Source organism: Rana temporaria, chromosome 1 (genome assembly GCF_905171775.1).
Source record: "Rana temporaria chromosome 1, aRanTem1.1, whole genome shotgun sequence".
Classification (NCBI taxonomy): domain Eukaryota; kingdom Metazoa; phylum Chordata; class Amphibia; order Anura; family Ranidae; genus Rana; species Rana temporaria.
Genome location: NC_053489.1, coordinates 345,763,947 through 345,783,924, shown reverse-complemented (window position 1 = coordinate 345,783,924; position 19,978 = coordinate 345,763,947). Strand labels below are relative to the sequence as shown.

The following is a 19,978-nucleotide window of genomic DNA, read 5'->3' as shown; positions in this document are numbered from 1 at the left end:
GCGGGGGCACCGGTGACACTCGGAGCCGCTCAGATGCACTCTGAAATATTCCGTTACCGATTGTTTCCGAGCGGTCTCTCCAGCGCCCCCCACCTCTGACCACATGCAGTACTGCATACAATAGAATGCGGAATGAATTATCTTCGTTTCCATTGACTTCTATGGGGAAACTCGCTCATAATCCAAGGTTCCACTGTATAAAGCTTCATACACACGATCGGATTTTCCGCAGGCAAAGCGTCGGAATGGCGTTGGAATTCCGCAGGCAAAACTTGTCTTGCATAGAAACTGCACACAATTGTCAGCCAACAAACACCAACGTAGTGACGAACTACGTGTTTTTTCAGCTCTTTAGCGCCACCCTTTGGGCACCTTCTGTTAATGTTCTGTTTGGTGAGCATTGCTTCCGAGCATGTGTGTTTGTACTTTTAGATTTTTGTCTAAAAAATTGTCTTGCATAGAAACTGCACACAATTGTCAGCCAACAAACACGAACGTAGTGTTTGTACTTTTAGACTTTTGTCTGATGGACTTGTGTACACACGATCGGAAAATCTGACAACAGACCAGAATTGTCCATGGAAAATGTTAAAGCCTGCCATCCAGGCAATTGTCCGATGTAGCGTACAAATGCCGGATTTTCGGCCAACAGTCTGTCAACACACAATTCCCGTCAGAAAATCCAATCGTGTGTACGAGGCTTAAAACTCTCTTCTTGTGTTTATGAGACCATAGAACTTGAGCCTCCTTGTATGTGTTGTCAGCCGGACTGAGAAGTTATCAGACTTGGGGAATGATATGTTTATAACATTGTCCATTGTGGTGATTTACCACCCCAGGCAGATGCTATCCTATGCATGTTTGTGACCTCCTGTAACCCAAGAGGTCAACATGTGAGGGTAAGTGTTCAACTATTATTAACAAGTGGAGGTTGTAATTCTCTAAAGTGTTTTGTGGAGAAGTCATAAGGACACATAAAATTGGATTTACTGCAATCCAACTAATTGGATAGTTTTGTGTCAAATCTATATTCACAAGAGTGTATTGCGTTTTTAGGTGATTCGTGGTGAAAGTGTTCACATATACTTTTTTTTTTTAATTTTGCATTGGGATAAAAAAAATTGGTGTGTGTATATATATATATATATATATATATATATATATATATATATTGCTCTCAAGTTTTTTTTTTTTTTTAGCATCCTTGGTTTCACTTCATTTATTTGCATAAATATCTTGTTTATTAGAAGGCAGACATTATGTTTCCGGTACAAAATTTGGTTATGAAGTTATTTACATATGAAATACGTGTGTTTTTAGAGGTTTTGAGTATGTTTCAATACTAAATATTTTTGTGAATGAAGATTCCTGACTAAACCCCATCCCCATCAGGAAAGGGCTAGAGAACTTATGTTGGCCATACATTATACAATTTTCTTTAGATTTACCTTTAACCATGTAGTGCAAGGGCCTTTCTGATTGCATACAAATTAAAAATGTTTAGGTTAGAACTCATGATATATGGTTTCGGTAAATCTAAAGGAAAATTGTACAAGAAAATTGTATAATGTATGGCAAGCCTTAGGCATCATATTGTGTGCTCTGATAATTAGGCATTTTACATAGGTTTGTCCTGAGCATTTTAAAGTGAACCTGTCTTAAAGTGAAAAGGCAAAGCAACAGCATGGGTCAATCATCAACCACTAGCACTTTCATATTGTCTATCGATCCGTAAGATATGACTTGAAGGACTCATGGGTTAAACAGGGCAGTTGCTCCTGCTCCTAGGGGTGTGGTGGGGTGGGGGAGACAAGACAGAAAGGTGTGTCTGTGGTGCTGGGAAGTTAATTGGCAACTTTGCTCTGCTCTTTAAGGTGGACTGACCCATTTGGGAGCTTTAAATCACTAAACAGCTTTTATAAGTAAATGACTTGAAGAAAAAAACAAAAAAGATCCATCTGCTTACATTTGGATATCCTCTGAAGCACAGTATTTGTTCCAAGAATGAATTAAAGGCTGTGAAGATACCCAGGCCCGCTCCAAAGCAAATCATTAGGATAATGTATGCTTTATTTTTCAAGAGCTACAAAACACAATACAGTATATATTGTAAATGACACAATGTTATTGCACATCAAATAACATAAATAACTTCAGTATGCACCAGTTCTAGCAATTAGCCCTCTGTGGCATGTAGCTCTTATGTGAACATCTATGTAAAGACTGAGCAATCCAACACAAATTTATTTTTAATACCATCAGTATTTCATAGTATTTTAAAGGAAAACCTTGCTTAAAAAAATAACCCTTTTTCGGCTGCTAGCGGGGGTTAAAAGTGTCCAGCTAACCGCCGAATACCTCCGCAAAAACGGTGGTACAGCGCCACTAAAAATATCGGCGCTTTACTGCCTACCCTACTCCAGTGTGAAAGGGTTCTTATTCTGACCCAGTGGCTTCACTACTGGCTAGTATATTCTGACGGTTGGCACCAGCAACTGGCAGAACACTCAAACAATGCTTGCATCTAATTGCATGAAATAAAAAAGTTTCTGCCATCTTCAAAAGTCGATTGAAAAATGTACTTTTGTTGAACTGAGTGGTGCCGACAGGGTTCCTCGTGAAATTAATTTGTGTCTCCGCAGCAGGAATCAGACAAAATTTGATCCGTGTATGGCCAACTTTAAAGCAAACATTTACAGCAGAAGATTACCAAGATATCACTGGCCTTCTAACTGGTTCCTTGCTGAGAATAATGTTTCCTAATCCAAACAATATACCACTCTGGTACAAGATAACTTGCTTCAATGCAGACTAAAAAACTCAGCTGGGTCTTTTTGCATTCACTAAATACAATTTCCCCCCCCAAAAAATACATTTTTAAAAGTTCTAACTAAGCACATCTTAACAGATCAACTATGTATTTCTAATGCTAGGAAATACAACACTATGACACTACCTGCATGGAGTTTTCGTGTTCGCCCTGAGTTTAAAAAAGTGTGGGAATTTCCTTTCAGACAAATGTGGGTATTTTGACCTATAGGCTTCAATAGGAGAGCCTGATAAAATGCGAGAAAGTATGTGTTATGTGCTATTTTCAGCCAATTGCATAATAAAGGGGAAAAATGTACAATCCAAAAAGAAGCTCCGATATGACACATCTCCTGAATATGCTATGCTCAAGTGTGAATGGGGCCTTCGCTGTAGGTTTTTGATGCAATGAAGTGAAAAAACATTTTTGGTCGCTACCTTTTACTTGCTCTAGTTTTCATAAATGAACCCATTGCTGTGATTTTGTCCCCCCAATACATACCTGTTTCAAACCAGCAAAGAATGTCTCAGAGGTGGAATGCATTGCACTGGCTGATGGTGGTGTTGGAGGAGCTTTATCAGAAATCCCTGCCGTTGCTAACATACAACCAAATACAGCAGGTATGCCATAGACTCCAATCTTAAAGAAAAATAAATAAAAGCAGATACCCATCAATAAAATGTATCTAGTACAGAACTGATGAGAATGAAAAAAATGTAGTTTCACTTACTACTACTGGAATGTATTGAACCTTGGAAGCAATTACGGGGGACAGTACGTTTGCTAAAAATATGCCAAACGGATTTGCTATGTAAAATAGAAAATAAAAGGTTACTCTGTAAATAGTCTGAATTCATGTGTTTGAGAAATCATTCATTGGTTGGGCTTCAATTTGGACTTTGTGAATAGCAACATAGGAAGAAAGTAAACATTTCAGTATGTTAGTAAGGTAATTGAATTGAACTAGCAATGGCTGGGTTAAGTATGTATAGTATATATCAGGAAAGAGTGTAAGCTCCTAAATGTACTTACACATGGAAGCAATCATATTTGCTGTAGCTCGCTGGTGCTCTGGGAACCACACAGCAGCAAGTTTGGCAGGCACAAACAGGACAAGTGGCTGTGCCACTGCACAAAGACTCTGACCCAAAAATAAAAAAATAAAAGGACTCTGCTTGTTATTGATGAATTCTGCTACACTAAGACAGCGTATTATACTACCCAACATGTTCAGCCAAGAACTGAGGATCACCTGCAAGACAAGAAATTTTACAATGCATGATCAATAGAGTATACACAAGCAGTAACATACTAAAACATTTTGAACAAGCTAATAAAAATAACTGGTTTTACAGAACTGACAGTACAGGGAAACTGTGGAAATGGCATAAGTATTCTACAGACAATGTTTAAAAATTGTCCTGCTTTGTACAGTGGTTGTAAAAAGTCTACACCTGTTAAAATGTCAGGTTTCTGTGATGTAAAAAAATTAGACAAATATAAATAATTTCAGACCTTTTTCCAAATCTTTTAGGGGGGGGGGGGAAATAACCCTCTTATAATTGAGATGTAGCTATGTTCAGAATTAATCAATCACATCCAAGCTCATGTTAAATAAGAGTCAGTAGACACCTGACATAATTTAACCACTTGCCGACTGGCTATGTGTTGGCTAAGTGGCGTGGGTGCACAAACTCACGTACCCATATGTTGGCCCTTTAAGAGCTAACAGAGGGCGCGAGCGCGCCGCTGGAGGCACGCGACCACTGCTCGGCAGGGAAACAGATGCGCGGGTGCGATCGCATGCTTGAGAGCCGGCACGGGGTCTTGTGTGTGTAAACACACAAATCTCTGTGCTGTCAGAGGAGAGGAGACAGATCGTGTGTTTCTACAAAGTAGAAACCATGATCTGTCATCTGTCCTAGTTAGTCTCATTCCCACACAGTGAGGGAACAGACAGTTACCCCTTCCCTGCTAGTGACATTTATACAGTAATCAGTGCATTTTTATAGCACTGATCGCTCTATAAATGGACCCACAAAGGTGTCAAAAGTGTCCGATCTGTCCGCTGCAATATCGCAGTCACAATAAAAATCGCAGATCGCCGCCATTACTAATACAAAAAAAATCATAATAAAAATGCCATAAATCTATCCCCTATTTTGTAAACGCGATAACTTTTGTGCAAACCAATCAATATACGCCTATTGCGATTTTATTTTTTATTTTTATTATTATAGGAAAAATATATTTTTTTCAAAATTGACGCTCTTTTTTTGTTTATAGCGCAAAAAATAAAAACCGCAGAAGTGATCAAATACCACCAAAAAAAATCTCTATTTGTGGGAAAAAAAGGACGTCAATTTTGTTTGGGTACAGCGTCCCACTCCGCACAATCGTCAGTTAAAGCGACGCAGTGTCAAATCGCAAAAAAGGGCTTGGTCAAGAAGGGGGTAAATCCTTCTGGGGATGAAGTGGTTAAAGTGCCTCTGATCAACCCCAAATAAAGTTCAGCTGTTCTAGTACGTTTTTCCTGACATTTTCTTAGTCACATTTTCTTAGTCGCATCCTATAGTAAAAGTCATGGTCCATATAGAGCATGGGTCTTCAAACTACAGTTCCCATCATGCCTAGCCATGTCTGTGAATGCCAGTGTGTTACAATGCCTCATGGAATGTGTATTTCTACAACAGCTGGAGGGCCGTAGTTTGATGATCTCTGATATAAAGCATCCAAAGCATCAGAGGGATATCATTGTTAAAAGGTATCAGTTAGGAGAAGGATACAAAAGACTTTCCAATGCATTAAATATACCATGGAACACAGTGAAGACAGTCATCAAGTGGAGAAAATATGGCACAACAGTGACATTACCAAGAACTGGACGTCCCTTCAAAATTTATGAAAAGATGAGAAGAAAACTGGTCAGGGAGGCTGCCAAGAGGCAACAATAAAAGAGCTGCAGGATAATCTGGCAAGTACTGTGACAACAAACTCCCGTATTCTTCATATGTCTGGCCTATGGGGTAGAGTGCCAAGACGGAAGCCTTTTCTTATAAAGAAAAGCATCCAAGCCTGGCAAAATTTTGCAAAAACACATCTGAAGTCTCCCAAAAGCATGTGGGAAAATGTATTATGGTCTGATGAAACCAAGGTTGAACTTTCTGGCCATAATTCCAAAAGATATGTTTGGTGAAAAAACAACACTACACATCACCAAAAGAACGCCATACCAACAGTGAAGCATGGTGGTGGCAGAATCATGCTTTGGGGCTGTTTTTCTTCAGCTGGAACAGGGGCCTTAGTCAGTCAAGGTAGAGGGAATTATAAACAGTTCCAAATACCAGTTAATATTGGCACAAAACCTTCAGGCTTCTGCTAGAAAGCTGAACATGAAGAGGGACTTCTTTCATCTTTCAGCATGACAATGACCCAAAGCATACATCCAAATGAATAAAAGAAATGGCTTCACCAGAAGATTAAAGTTTTGGAATGGCACAGCCAGAGCCCAGACCTGAATCCGATTGAAAATCTGTGGGGTGATCTGAAGAAGGCTGTACACAGAATATGCCCTTGCAATCTGACAGATTTGGAGTGTTTTTGCTGTAATAAAATCAAAAGGTGCTTCAACAAAGTATTAGTTTAAGGGTTATGCAACTATATTATTTTATTTTTACTTCCCTCCACCTAAAAGATTTTAGTTTGTTCAACTGAGTTGAACATATCAATATGGACCAAAATCTCTGAGGAATCTTTCCAACACCTTGTTGAATCTATGCAATGTAGAATTAATTACTTGCCGACCAGCCGCCGCAGTTATACGGCGGCAGGTCGGCTCTGCTGCGCGAGATCACGTAGATATACGTCATCTCGCTAGGCAGCCAATAGGGGCGCGTGTGCGCCACCTGCTCGCCCCTGGTCCCGACGCACGTGCCCGGTTGGCGCGATCACTGCCGGGCACCCGCGATCGCTTGTTACAGAGCGAGAACTGGGAGCTGTGTGTGTAAACACAGCTCCCGGTCCTGTCAGGGGGAGAAATGACTGTTCGCTGTTCATACAATGTATGAACAGCGATCTGTCATTTCCACAAGTCAGTCCAACCCTCTTCAGTTAGAACACACCTAGGGAACATACTTAACCCCTTCATCACCCCCTAGTGTTAACCCCTTCCCTGCCAGTGGCATTTTTATAGTAATCAATGCATTTTTATAGCACTGATCGCTATAAAAATGCCAATGGTCCCAAAAAAGTGTCCGAAGTGTCTGCCATAAGGTCGCAGTACCGATAAAAATCGCTGATCGTCGCCATTACTAGTAAAAAAAAAATATTAATGAAAATGCCATAAAACTATGCCCTATTTTGTAGACGCTATAACTTTTGCGCAAACCAATCAATAAACGCTTATTGCAATTTTTTTTTTACGAAAAATATGTAGAAGAATATGTATCGGCCTAAACTGAGGAAAAAAATTGTTTTTTATATATTTTGGGGGATATTTATTACAGCAAAAAGTAAAAAAATATTCATTTTTTTTCAAAATTGTCGCTCTATTTTTGTTTACAGAACAAAAAATAAAAACCGCAGAGGTGATCAAATACAACCAAAAGAAAGCTCTGTTTGTGGGAAAAAAAGGACACCAATTTTGTTTGGGAGCCAGGTCGCAGGACCACGCTATTGTCCGTTAAAGCGACGCAGTGCCAAATCGCAAAAAGTGGCCCGGTCATTGACCAGCAATATGGTCCGGGGTTGAAGTGGTTAAGTCAGTTTTTAAGGCAACTGGGGTCCAATCCGGTACTAGCAAGGTGGACCTAATAATAAAAGTGGCTGGTGAGTGTAGTTGATTAGTTTAAAGCTGAAAGTCAAATAGCTAAATACAATCTTATTTTTCAATCACTTTTTTATGAACTGTCCTATCTGTCAAAAGATTACAAATTCTGCTTTTAACCCAAAGCTACCAACTTGCATTGCACCAGTACCACCATAACCAGGTAAGTAAAAAGCTCTGAAGAAATAGCAAGAGTGGCTGTTCCTTTAGAATGAATGCGCCAGTGATGTCAATGGCTGCATGTACACTAAATATCTCCTAAATGGTGAACGTTTAGGAGATATTTACATTACCTATAGGTAAAAGCAAGAGGTGGAAGTTTACTTCCACTTTAATGCAACATTCAGTTTTCCTGCCAAGAAAAGATTGAGAGCAGGATCTCAATTTTCGTGACATGAAAAATTCCTATCGCAAATCGCGGTCGTCTGTATGCAATTATGACGCAAAAAAAATGCACAAGCTCAGAATCAGGCAGAAGAGCCGAGCTGCCTATTGAACTTCATTGATCTCGGCTCGTTGTACGTATTGTACGTCACTGCGTTCTTGACGGTCGGAATTTCAGACAAGATTAGTGTGACCGTGTGTATGCAAGACACATTTCAGCCGTTTTCCTGCTGAAAAAAAAACAGAAAAACTGATCCAGTGTACGAGGCATAAGAGTCAATGGTGGTTTTAGCATATTAACGGTTCCTCTCTGGAATGTGTTTATATTCATAGTTACATAGTTGGTAAGGTTCAAAAAAGACAACAGTCCACCCAATTCAACCTGTATTTTGTGTGTGTAGAAAATAATTTCCCATATCTCTGTATATTGTTTTTGCTAAGATGCACGCCCAAGAGTGTTTTAAAACTATCCATACTTCCTGCCGATATCTCCTAAATGGTGAACGTTTAGGAGATATTTACATTACCTATAGGTAAAAGCAAGAGGTGGAAGTTTACTTCCACTTTAATGCAACATTCAGTTTTCCTGACAAAAAAAGTGCGATGTGAGGTTTTTGTCAGGCATTCCGACCATGTGTATGCTCCATCACACTTTTTCTGTCAGTTTTCCTGCCAAGAAAAGATTGAGAGCAGGATCTCAATTTTCGTGACATGAAAAATTCCTATCGCAAATCGCGGTCGTCTGTATGCAATTATGACGCAAAAAAAATGCACAAGCTCAGAATCAGGCAGAAGAGCCGAGCTGCCTATTGAACTTCATTGATCTCGGCTCGTTGTACGTATTGTACGTCACTGCGTTCTTGACGGTCGGAATTTCAGACAAGATTAGTGTGACCGTGTGTATGCAAGACACATTTCAGCCGTTTTCCTGCTGAAAAAAAAACAGAAAAACTGATCCAGTGTACGAGGCATAAGAGTCAATGGTGGTTTTAGCATATTAACGGTTCCTCTCTGGAATGTGTTTATATTCATAGTTACATAGTTGGTAAGGTTCAAAAAAGACAACAGTCCACCCAATTCAACCTGTATTTTGTGTGTGTAGAAAATAATTTCCCATATCTCTGTATATTGTTTTTGCTAAGATGCACGCCCAAGAGTGTTTTAAAACTATCCATACTTCCTGCCGACACTACCAATTGTGAAAAAATTCCACATCCTCACCGCCCTGACAGTAAACAACCCCCTAAACAGCTTAAGTTTAAGGCTGGATTCACACTTGTGCGAATTCCAGCTCTGTTATCTCTGCAAAAAGATAAGAGAGCTATTCAGCAGATTATCTCCGTTTTAGCTGCGAATTTGGAGACCAGGGAGAGGGGAGGGGGAGGGGGGAAGTGTATTGAGGTGAATGAGAGAAATCCTGATGAGAAATTAACACATCTGCGAATCAGATGCGTGCTCCCATAAAAGATAATGGGCCTGAATTCGCACCTGAGCCCCACCGCAATGCCTAGAAAACGCACACATTTTTTGGGCAATGTGCAGTGCGAATGCATTGCACATATGTGAACCAGCCTCATTAAAATCAATGTATTTTATAATGTAATGCGAATTGGATGCAGTTTAAGCCGCACTCAATTCGCATGGGTGTGAACCCGGCCTAAACCACTTCTCTTCCAGTGTCATCGTGTGGCCCTGTGTCCTCTTACACTCCCTGGGACTGAAAATGTCATACTTACGCTGGGATCCCCGTTGAGATATTTGTATATTGCTCTCATATCGCCTCTCAAGCGTCTCTTCTCCAGGGAGAATAAATTTAGCGTTTGTAGTCGTTTCTCGTAATTAAGGTCCTCCAGGCCCCACATTAATTTAGTTGCCCCTCTCTGGACTCTCAGTTTCCTCCTTTTCTGAGGATTGGTGACCAGAACTGGACGGAGTACTCCAGATGTGGCCGAACCAAAGTTTTATAAAGTGGCAGGATTATTGTTTTATCACTGGAGTAAACTCCCTTTTCTTTTTTTTAATGATAGCTCAAACCTAACCCAAGAGCAGACCAGTGCTTTAAAAAAATACAGTAATTGGCCAAGAAAAGACTAATAATCACTGTCTTTAATGCACCAGGAACCAGCTGGTTAGCTCCTAAACAGCCCAATTACAAGGTAAAAGTGTGCTGGAGCTATTGAAGAGGTATTCAAATTTGCAGTTATGAAAAGTCAGGCGAGGAGAATAGCTATGTCCAGGTACAAAATAATGAAATCTTGTTATCTCGATGCGGGACTGGAGGAGGATTTTGCCGCAGACCTGGTGATTTAAGAGTAGTTCTAAAACAAGCTATGTTATTTTCACAATTTTTATATCCATTAAACTTCAAGAATTCACAAATAAATTGCTTTACTTATCGATAGACTCAACATTCTGTATGTGAATGCACAGTAGAACGTTTGTGAAATTTTTTTCTTTTCGCACAGATAGGCCTATTTCAGTTTTTTTATAATCTAATATTTTTCTGAGTAATAGCTGTTTTACAGATCATTTTGTGACTTGCTGCATTGATTAAACCTAATAAAAGGTTATGAAATGTTTAATGAATGTATTTACAGCAAAGGTTGTTTTTTTTTTTGTTTTTTTTTAGTACTGTGTGGATGAAATGGACTTATGCACAGAAGAAACACTAGTGTTAACATCACATCCACTTGATACACCCTTTTATTTAACCCGCATTTTTAAATACTTAACATACCGTGACATTAAGAGCAGCAACAGAAAACCATGTTTTCATGCATGTCATTTCAAGTGCTTTGCACTAACACTGTGGCCTTTGTTGAGAGCGGGCAAGGATGCCTCACCCACTTGAACTGCCATGTTAATGACAGGCCCTATTTAACCACTTAACGGTTAAGGGCTTGGCACTGCAATCTATTACAGCATAGTTTTAAAACAGGACCTAATTTGGGTGGCTAATTCCAGCCGAGTCTGGAGCTAGAAGTCCGAAAATTCAAATATTGCTAACAAGCACTTTATAAAATGTACTTATTACAATAGCTCTATGTTCTGGTTACATTAGAAATCTTGAATTGCCACAAATCGGGAGCAGGGCAGAGCTAATCCAGTTCTGTCCTATTTCCCCAGGTGTCAGCATATAACTGCAACAGTGATCTCAGTGATCGACTATTTGCTATCATCAAGAAATAGATTGATATTATACGTTTTCAGGTACTGTAGAGGTCATGCATGTCCTGATCAAGCTCCTTCAAACACAAGTGTAAAAATAATATTGGGTCGTTGATTTGAATCCCAACCACGGCACTACCTGTACAGAGTTTGCTTGCTCTCCCTTTGGCTGTGTGGGTTTCCCCTGGGTACTCCGGTTTCCTCGCATACTCCAAAGACATGCTGGTAGGTTAATTAGATACTGACTAAAATTGTCCCTAGTATGTGCATTAGGGTTGTCCCGATACCACTTTTTTAAGACCGAGTACAAGTACCGATACATTCCTTTTAAGAACTCACCGATACCGAATACCGATACTTTTTTTTTAAACTCATGTTACAGCGGCACATGTCAGTAGTTGTTTTTTATTTTTTTTGTTTAACAATTTGTTTTTAATTTTTTACAATTTTTTATGTTTTACATTTTTTTTTTTTATAATGCTTTCTTTTTTTTAAGGAGGGGGGGGGGGGGGGGACCGTGTCAGTGTGTTTTTTCTACAATCATTTTTTTTTTTTATTTATTTATTTTTTTTTTTTTTAAGCCCTGTTGTGGGGCTTTGGTGAGATCAGGGGTCTTAACAGACCTCTGACATCTCCCCTTTGAGACAGGGAAAGGGACTAAGGACACATGTTCCCCAGTCCCTTTCTCAGCAGCATCAGCTGCGCTGAAAATGAATGTAGAGAGGACAGCATCTTCTCTTCATTCATAAACTGAAACATTGTAATCACAGTTTACGATGTTTCAGTTATGTGAATAGACAGAGTCAGTGATCACTGACTCTGTCCATTCGGAGCAGTAAGGAGCCGGATTTACATTTCCAGGGGGTGGAGGAGGAGCACGGAAGGGGAGAGATACACGGCGGGATACACGGCGGGAGAGAGAAACACACGGGGGGGACACGGAGGGATAGAGAAACACGGGAGGACACGGAGGGAGGGAGAGAGACTGCAGCAAAACGGAGAGGGGCTGGAGGAGGACACGGGACAGTCAGCGGTGATCGTGTGTGGAGGAGTTACAAGCCCCGATCACCGCTGATTTTAAAGCAGCTGAAAGCCACATGGGGGTGAAGAGAGAAGCGGAGAAATTACTTTTAAATCTATACAGCGGTGATTGGTGCTTGTAACTTTCCCACGCACTGATCACCGCCGACAGTACAAGTATCGGGTGAAGCATCGGGAGCATTTGCCCGAGTACAAGTACTCGGGCAAATGCTTGGTATCGGTCCCGATACCGATACTAGTATCGGTATCGGGACAACCCTAATGTGCATCTATGAATGTGAGTTAGGGACCCTAAATTGTAAGTTCTTTGAGGGTAGGGACTGATGTGAATGTATAATACATTTGTAAAGCGCTGCGTAAATTGACGGCGCTATATAAGTATAGTACCTGAAATTAATAAACTATATTAAATGCATTCATTCATTAAAAGATAATAAAACATTTCTTTATCTTGTTAAAGACAAAACTTGAGTAGAGTGGGGAAGTGTGAAGCATCAATCAATGCTTATTGCTGTGTTTGACCCCCTTTAGAAGATTTATTTTGACTTGCTAGTATATTTGATTGGTGCCAGATAAAGCAGATAGTGAAGAAAATGTCCCCACCTCCTGTCTGATTGGCTAGTCTCAGACACAGTGAACATAAAGGAAAATCCCACCAATGGAGACACAAGTAGCAATAAAAAAAAATCCTTGTGGAGAGTGAAGAGTAGAGTGTGAAGTAGTAGAGTGAAAAAGCTTTGGAATTTATTTTAGTATTTTTTTCAATGTTGGCATCTCTATGTCCAAATGAAAAGTGCAGCCCAACTGGTAAAAATCTGGCCAGACTGTGCAGGCACACTAACATCCTACAGGCTGGATTGTGACATTGCTCCTGCAGTGGGACATTAGCATGTTGTGCACCTTGCCTGGCATTAAATTGTTACCAGCCAGACTGTAGCCTAGACAGTGCAGGAGGCTCAAGTCACAAAGGTAGGTATACAGTATATAGACCTGTGGAGGAGAGGTGTTAGGTGGCGCAGTTTAGTGTACTGAAGGACCTAAGGGGGCAGGGGGTTGAGAATTTTGATTTTGTTTTTTTATTTAACCTGTTCTTTACATCCTGATAGAATTATCGTCCTTTTTCCTACCCTACCCTATCCAAAAGTAAAAGAAAGTTTTGGCATAAATTGGGCTATACCTGTAAAGAATGAAAATAATTGAGACAAGTTACATATCATTAAACATATACTGTAGTTACTTGGTAAAAAAACATATACTGTACATATGCAAACTCAATCACTAAGATTCCATGCCCAGATAGCAAGGATAACTTGCCACAAATTTGTGTCAGTGTTGATTTGTAAGTCTGTTAACTTGCTGTAAATTTTCACGGGCAAGTTGTACACTTGCAGAGTACTTGAAGCACAAGTTCTAGTTGACACTTGTCCAATTTGTAGCAAATGTGTCTGGCATGTCCCTAGCAAGAGCAAAGTTGCAATTGTAAGTCTACAGCAAGATCTCTGCAGTCTACAGCATGAAAATTCAGTCACAGTGACCCCTGTGTTGGAATAACTATTGCACAACATAACTGAACCAGAACTTGCAGCAGACTTGCAGAATGTTTGCAAAGAAAGTTGATCTGGTGTCATGCAATGCGGACTTGCTTGACATTGTGAAGCCTGGCAAGTCTAGCAATAACTTAGCAAGTCATTTTAAAACCTGCAGCACAATTGCTTGCTATCTGGGTGTGAGTCAATGGAGCTTATAATTAAAACAATAGGAAGCCATATTAAGCAGGTGAATGTGCACTGTTGTCACCACCAGGAAACCTGCCCTGAGAAATGCCATGCAGCCTTTATTTTTTGTATCTGGGCGGACTCAGGCATTTAGATGGAGTTTCTTGCCAATCTAAATTATTGGTAGAGATAGAGATAAGCTTCCCATTCTGCATATGACTGAGCAGAGTGCAGGAACGGGTGGGTAGAAGAGATTGGTTGTCCTCTGAACTTATCTCTAACCTTAACTGACCTCCAGCTTTTTCCTATTTCAAAGAGCTGCACACCAGGCCATTTCCTGCACCACAGCTCACATGAGCTGTGGGGTGGTGAATGACCAGGGCCACACCTCACAGGCATACAAAATATAAAACAAAAAAAGCCACAACTTATGCATAAAGCATAATGAAGCTAAATCCATACTTGCTTGTGAAGGACCTTGGTGAAGACTGGATGCCCTGTACACTCTACAACCTGAGGGAGCCCATATCACGAGCATTACCAATATGACACGTACACACTTGAGCAGTAGTTACACCATTACATGTCTATGTCCACCCTCTGAAGTTATATACGCTATTTCTTATAGGCCAGGGGTCTCCAAACTATGGCCCTCCAGTTGTTCAGGAACTACAATTCGCGATCATGCTTAGTCATGTCTGTGAATGTCAGAGTTTTACAATGCCTCATGGGATTTGTAGTTTCACAACAGCTAAAGGGCCGTAGTTTGAAGATCCCTGTTATAAGCTATGATAAAGATAATAAAACCAATACTTAAAATGGTATTAAACCCAAAACCAAAAATGTTTTATATTGCAGCCTATCAATCATAAGATGTGGTGGCTTCATCAGATTTCTTTTCTTTGCCCTTTTGCCATCTGTTTCACCTGGTGATCTGGCCAGTAACACGCCCCCTGTGTTAGTAAGACATTACTCTGCAGGAATGAGTCCAGGGGGCACAGCAGACAGCACCATTGTCAGTTTTGGGCGGAGGGGACTGTTAAATGTATTATCAGATTTTGAACCAGTAACAAATTGAAGACAAACTTCAGCTCACACTTTATGAGCAGTTACAGCAAACTTTTTTTTTTTTTTTGTCCTTTTGGGAATTAAGGCTTTTCAAGAATAAATAAAAGATAATCATTTTAATCACCCCTGCCAGTATTAAGTGGTTTGTCTCATCCATGTGAACTGATACATACTTGCTGGCTGGTCCACCAAATGAACATAGAAGAAAGCCTAAAAGGGAAACTAATACAGACATCACATCTAATGCCACGTACACAGGACCGTTTTTCATGAAATTGGTCGTAAAAACGGTTGTGTAGGATCCAGAGCATTTTTCTCAACAAGAAAAAAAATGGCCGTTAAAAATTTAGAACCTGCTCTATTTTTTCTTGTCGTGTGTAGGCTTTAACGAGGAGGGAAAAAACATGCATGCTGAGAAGCAAGTTATGAGGCGGGGAAATAAGCATAAGCAGCCCAAAAAGTGGCGCCATTCGAATGGAACTTCCCCTTTATAGTGCCATTGTACTTGTTGTACATCACTGCTCTTTGCTCAAGCATTTTTTTTTACGATCGTGTGTATGCAAGGCAAGCTTGAGAGGAATCATATTGAGAAAAACGTTGTTTTTTTCAATGACATGGATAACGGCCGTGTGTACGCGGCATAAGAATTGGTAAGTACCGGATTATATAATTCTTACAGTGATACTCCGTTGACTTTTGTATTGTTCCATTTCTCATTATCTGTATGCATGTTTTCATTCATATTTACAATAAACTTTTGTAAACAAAAAAAAAGAATTGGTAAGCTGCAATATAATAAATGTTTGCTTTCGGGTTTAAACACCACTTTAAACTACCGTGTGAGGACACATGCATTTTTATTATTAATTAAAAACTTACAGCATATTTTAACCCCAGAGTGTCCAGGAGCCATGAAGCAACAAAACCAATAGGTATCGATACAATGAGGTAGACAAGGGAAAGGTAGTTAACTGTGTCCACAGAGCAGTTAAAATAGCTTGCAGTTAAATCGGCCACCGGAGCAAAAGTGATCCAAATCTGAAAAGTGAAACATTTATAGAGAGTTAATAGTACAATTCATAGAAAGTCTTAGATCTACCTATACATTAAAGGTTTCCCTGCAAGTAGTAAAAGAAATTCAGAGAAAATTATTTGAGAGTGGTGAAAGTATACAAATAGTTTACTGAAAAGTAAAAAAGAAATTAGCGTGTTTATGTATGATGACCCTACTACAGATCGTACTTTATGTCACTCTATTAATCCTTATAAGCTATTGCCCTTTGGAGGCCCCTCTGCTTTTTTTTTTTATAAACTTACCTTTTTTAGATGTTTTCAGGCTGGTAACTATAAGAACAAGGCCCGCTTCAGATTTGGTTGAATATTCTAATTGGTTCAATGACCCCAAGGGGGGGTCTTTGAATGCCTGTGTCTACAATTCACAAATTTCTTTCTCCTCCAAATCTTCCTTTGTAGTTACCCATTCAGATGCACTGAGAGCACAGCCTACAAGTGTAGTGTGAACACGAGTGAAGGAACACATCGCTTTAGACAAGAATCTCTGCTGGCCTCTGGATGGTGCAGGTTAAAGCTGTGCTGATCAGTTGCTTGATTACTGTTCCAAAAGCTGGCCTAGTTAAGTGTAATTAAACTGGTGGGCAGACAGCATCACTAAAATCTACACCATCCAGTGATCAGCTCCCTCCCTGGAATATGAACATCTAAAGGGTGCCCGGGGATGAGTTCTTTCACTTTGGCTCAAACACAACAGCAGTACAGTGACAGTGGGGGCACTGTAAGGAACCATGAGAGATGTTGCAATCAGCAGGAAGCCAATGTATCTCCAGAAATACAAAAAAACAGCAGCTGCAGCTAGAAGCATGGACACATTTTCAAATTAAGAAAAAATATTTCAACAACACTAATACAGCAGTGATTGGAGTTCTCTATTAAGGCCCTGCTTACATATCGCATAGCAGGCCTGCAGGTTCCTGCAAGCGATTTGAAATCACTGGAAAATTACACAAAATTTGAGGTGCCAGTCAGGATGAATAGTACCCAAACACGTGTCGTGTGTTTTTCAGAAATTTGGAATCGCCTGCTTTTCTGCCCCCAATTCCAAATCGCCTGAAGTGAATGGGGCTTAATACTGCAATAAATGTAACCACAATAATCTTGTCTCTATGTACAGTATACATTGTAAATTATTTGCAAAGTCCACTACAAAAGTGAATGTACCTTTAGTACTCCTTTAAGTTGTATTATTTTGGACATTCTAGCCAAAAAGTGAAAGATGGCTACAACTGGAAATTTAGGTCTATACAAACCATATCATCCAGTGTTCTCATAATACAATTCCTGTATCATAAATATACAGAAATGTAATTGGAGTCAGTCTATTTCCTAGTAGAAATAATAATAAAAAAAAACATATTGTGAAACAAATTCTGCTTAATAAGCAATAAAAATGAGGAACTCAAAAAAAAATAGCATGCATCCTATATACCCAGAAATGTAAAGAAGAAACAAAACAAAAGTAGAATTACTACTAATCCAAAGTAAAATTAATTCAGAGTTCTGAGTAATCTTATAGAATATGTTATCCATAGGATATTCAGTGATGTACAAACGGTGAAAAACAGCTGTAAAGTGAGGCCCCATACACACCATAGAATCTATCCGCAGATAAATCCGTGCAAACGGGTTTCAGCGGATAGATTCTATGGTGTGTACACTCCGTGGGATATTTATCCGCAGATATTTCTCCCCTGGGATGGATTTCCAGCAGATGGATATTTGCTGACATGCTCAACAAATCCATCTGCTGGAATCCATTCCAACGGATGGATCCGCTCGTCTGTACAGACTTACCGGATCCATCCGTCTAAAGGGATTCCCCGCACGCGTCGTAATGACTTGACGCATGCGTGGAATTCCTTATATGACAGCGTCGCGCCCGTCGCCGCGTCATAATAGCGGCGACGGCGCGACACGTCATCGGCAGAGGATTTCAGCGCGGATTTCAATGCGATGGTGTGTACACGCCATCGCATAGAAATCCTCTGAAATCTTTGAGAGGATTTATCCGCGGATACGGTCCGCTGGACCGTATCTGCGGATAAATCCTCTCGTGTGTATGGGGCCTGAGGATGTTTTCAAGCATAGTATAATAAATAGCCGTTATTTATCAATTACCAATCTACAAAAGTGCATAAACAAAACAAAAAAAAACTAAATTAACCACTTGAACTCGGGAAGATTTCCCCCCTTTAATGATCAGCAATTTTTTGTGAAACAGCACTGCGTTATTTTAACAGACAATTGCACTGTCATGAAACACTGGACATAAATTAAATTAAATTTATGTCCCTTTTTTCCCACAAATAGAACTTTCTTTTAGTGGTATTTGATCACCTTTGTGTGTTTTTTTTTTTTTTTTGCACTATTAACAAAAAAAGAGCAACAATATTGAAAAAAAAAACAATATTTTTTATTTTCTACTACAAAACGTATCCAATAAAAAAAATGTCTTCATGAATTTGGGCCAATATGTATTCTGCTACATTCAGCTTTTTGGTAAAAAACAAAAAGGGCCAGATTCACAAAGAGTTACGCCGGCGTATCAGTAGATACACCGACGTAACTCGGAATCTAAGCCCGTTGTATGTTTAAGTGTATGCTCAAACTGAGATACACTTAAACCTGCCTAAGATATGAAGGCCTGCGCCATCGTAGCTTAGGGTGCAATATTTCCGCTGGCCGATAGGTGGCGCTTCCATTGAGTTTGGCGTAGAATATGCAAATGAGTAGATACGCCGATTCACGAACGTACACTTGCCCATCGCAGTAAAGATACACCGTTTCTGTAAGAGGTATGCCGGCGTAAAGATAAACATGCCCCCTAGGTGGCGTATCCAATGTTAAGTATGGCCGTCGTTCCCACGTCGCAATTTGAAAATTTTACGTTGTTTGCGTAACTCGTCCGTGAATGGGGCTGGACGTCAATTACGTTCACGTCGAAAGCAATGATGTCCTTGCGACGTCATTTGGAGCAATGCACACTGGGATATTTTACGGACGGCGCATGCGCAGTTCGTCCGACGCGGGGACGCGCATCATTTAAATGATACACGCCCCCTACCCGCCAAATTTGAATTCCGCCGGGTGATTTACGCTACGCCGCCGCAACTTTACAGGCAAGTGCTTTGTGAATAAAGCACTTGCCTGAAAAACTTGCGGCGGCGTAACGTAAATGAGATACGCTACGCCAGCAGAAAGATCCGCTGATCTTTCTGAATCTGGCCCCCAGCGTATATTGATTGGTTTGTGCAAAAGTTATAGCGTCTGCAAACTATGGTTTGTGTGTGTATGTATATGTGTGTATATATATATATATATATATATATATATATATATATATATATATATATATATATACACACTGGAATTTGTATTTATTTATTTCTAATGATGGTGCTAATTAGCGACTTATGGCAGGACTGCAATATTGCAGCGGCCAAATTGACACTAACTGACAGTGATCAGTGCTAAAGATATGCACCGTGTCAGCGGTCATCCATTGGCCAGCACCCGTTGATCGGCATCTGCTGTGAATAATCACAGCATAGCCGGGTCGCCGGCAGTGCCTAAACACTACCCAGAAGTGCTAGATCACGTACCTAGTACGTTATCTGGTGCAACAGAGCCGCCTTGCCGCTGTACATGTAAGCGATATGGTTAGTAAGTGCTTAAATCGATATTGCCTTAGTCTTTAAAACTGCATCAATTTTTCCAGTTAACGTGTATCTAAACCCAAAAACAAAATAGATTGTTTTACCAATCCTTAAATATAGTGGATTGTACTAGGCTTGTTTTTTTGGAGGCTTTTTTTCCCCTTCATTTTTACCTGGTGATCCGGGCAGTAACACATTTCCCGTCTTAAGCTCCTGGTACACAGAGGGTTGAATGAAA

At 40.0% G+C, this 19,978-nt stretch overlaps 1 protein-coding gene across 1 annotated transcript in view; it reads right to left on the bottom strand.

Annotated features, from left to right (window-relative positions):
• SLC49A3 (solute carrier family 49 member 3) overlaps positions 1-19,978 on the bottom strand; it is a 40,424-nt gene that overhangs the window by 9,917 nt on the left and 10,529 nt on the right. Inside the window, exons 2-6 of the mRNA XM_040361912.1 lie at positions 15,890-16,048; positions 3,842-4,061; positions 3,540-3,616; positions 3,311-3,448; positions 1,967-2,083 (exon numbers count right to left, since the gene is read on the bottom strand). Of these exons, the coding sequence (XP_040217846.1) occupies positions 1,967-2,083; positions 3,311-3,448; positions 3,540-3,616; positions 3,842-4,061; positions 15,890-16,048 (711 nt within the window). The remainder of the gene's footprint in view (positions 1-1,966; positions 2,084-3,310; positions 3,449-3,539; positions 3,617-3,841; positions 4,062-15,889; positions 16,049-19,978) is intronic.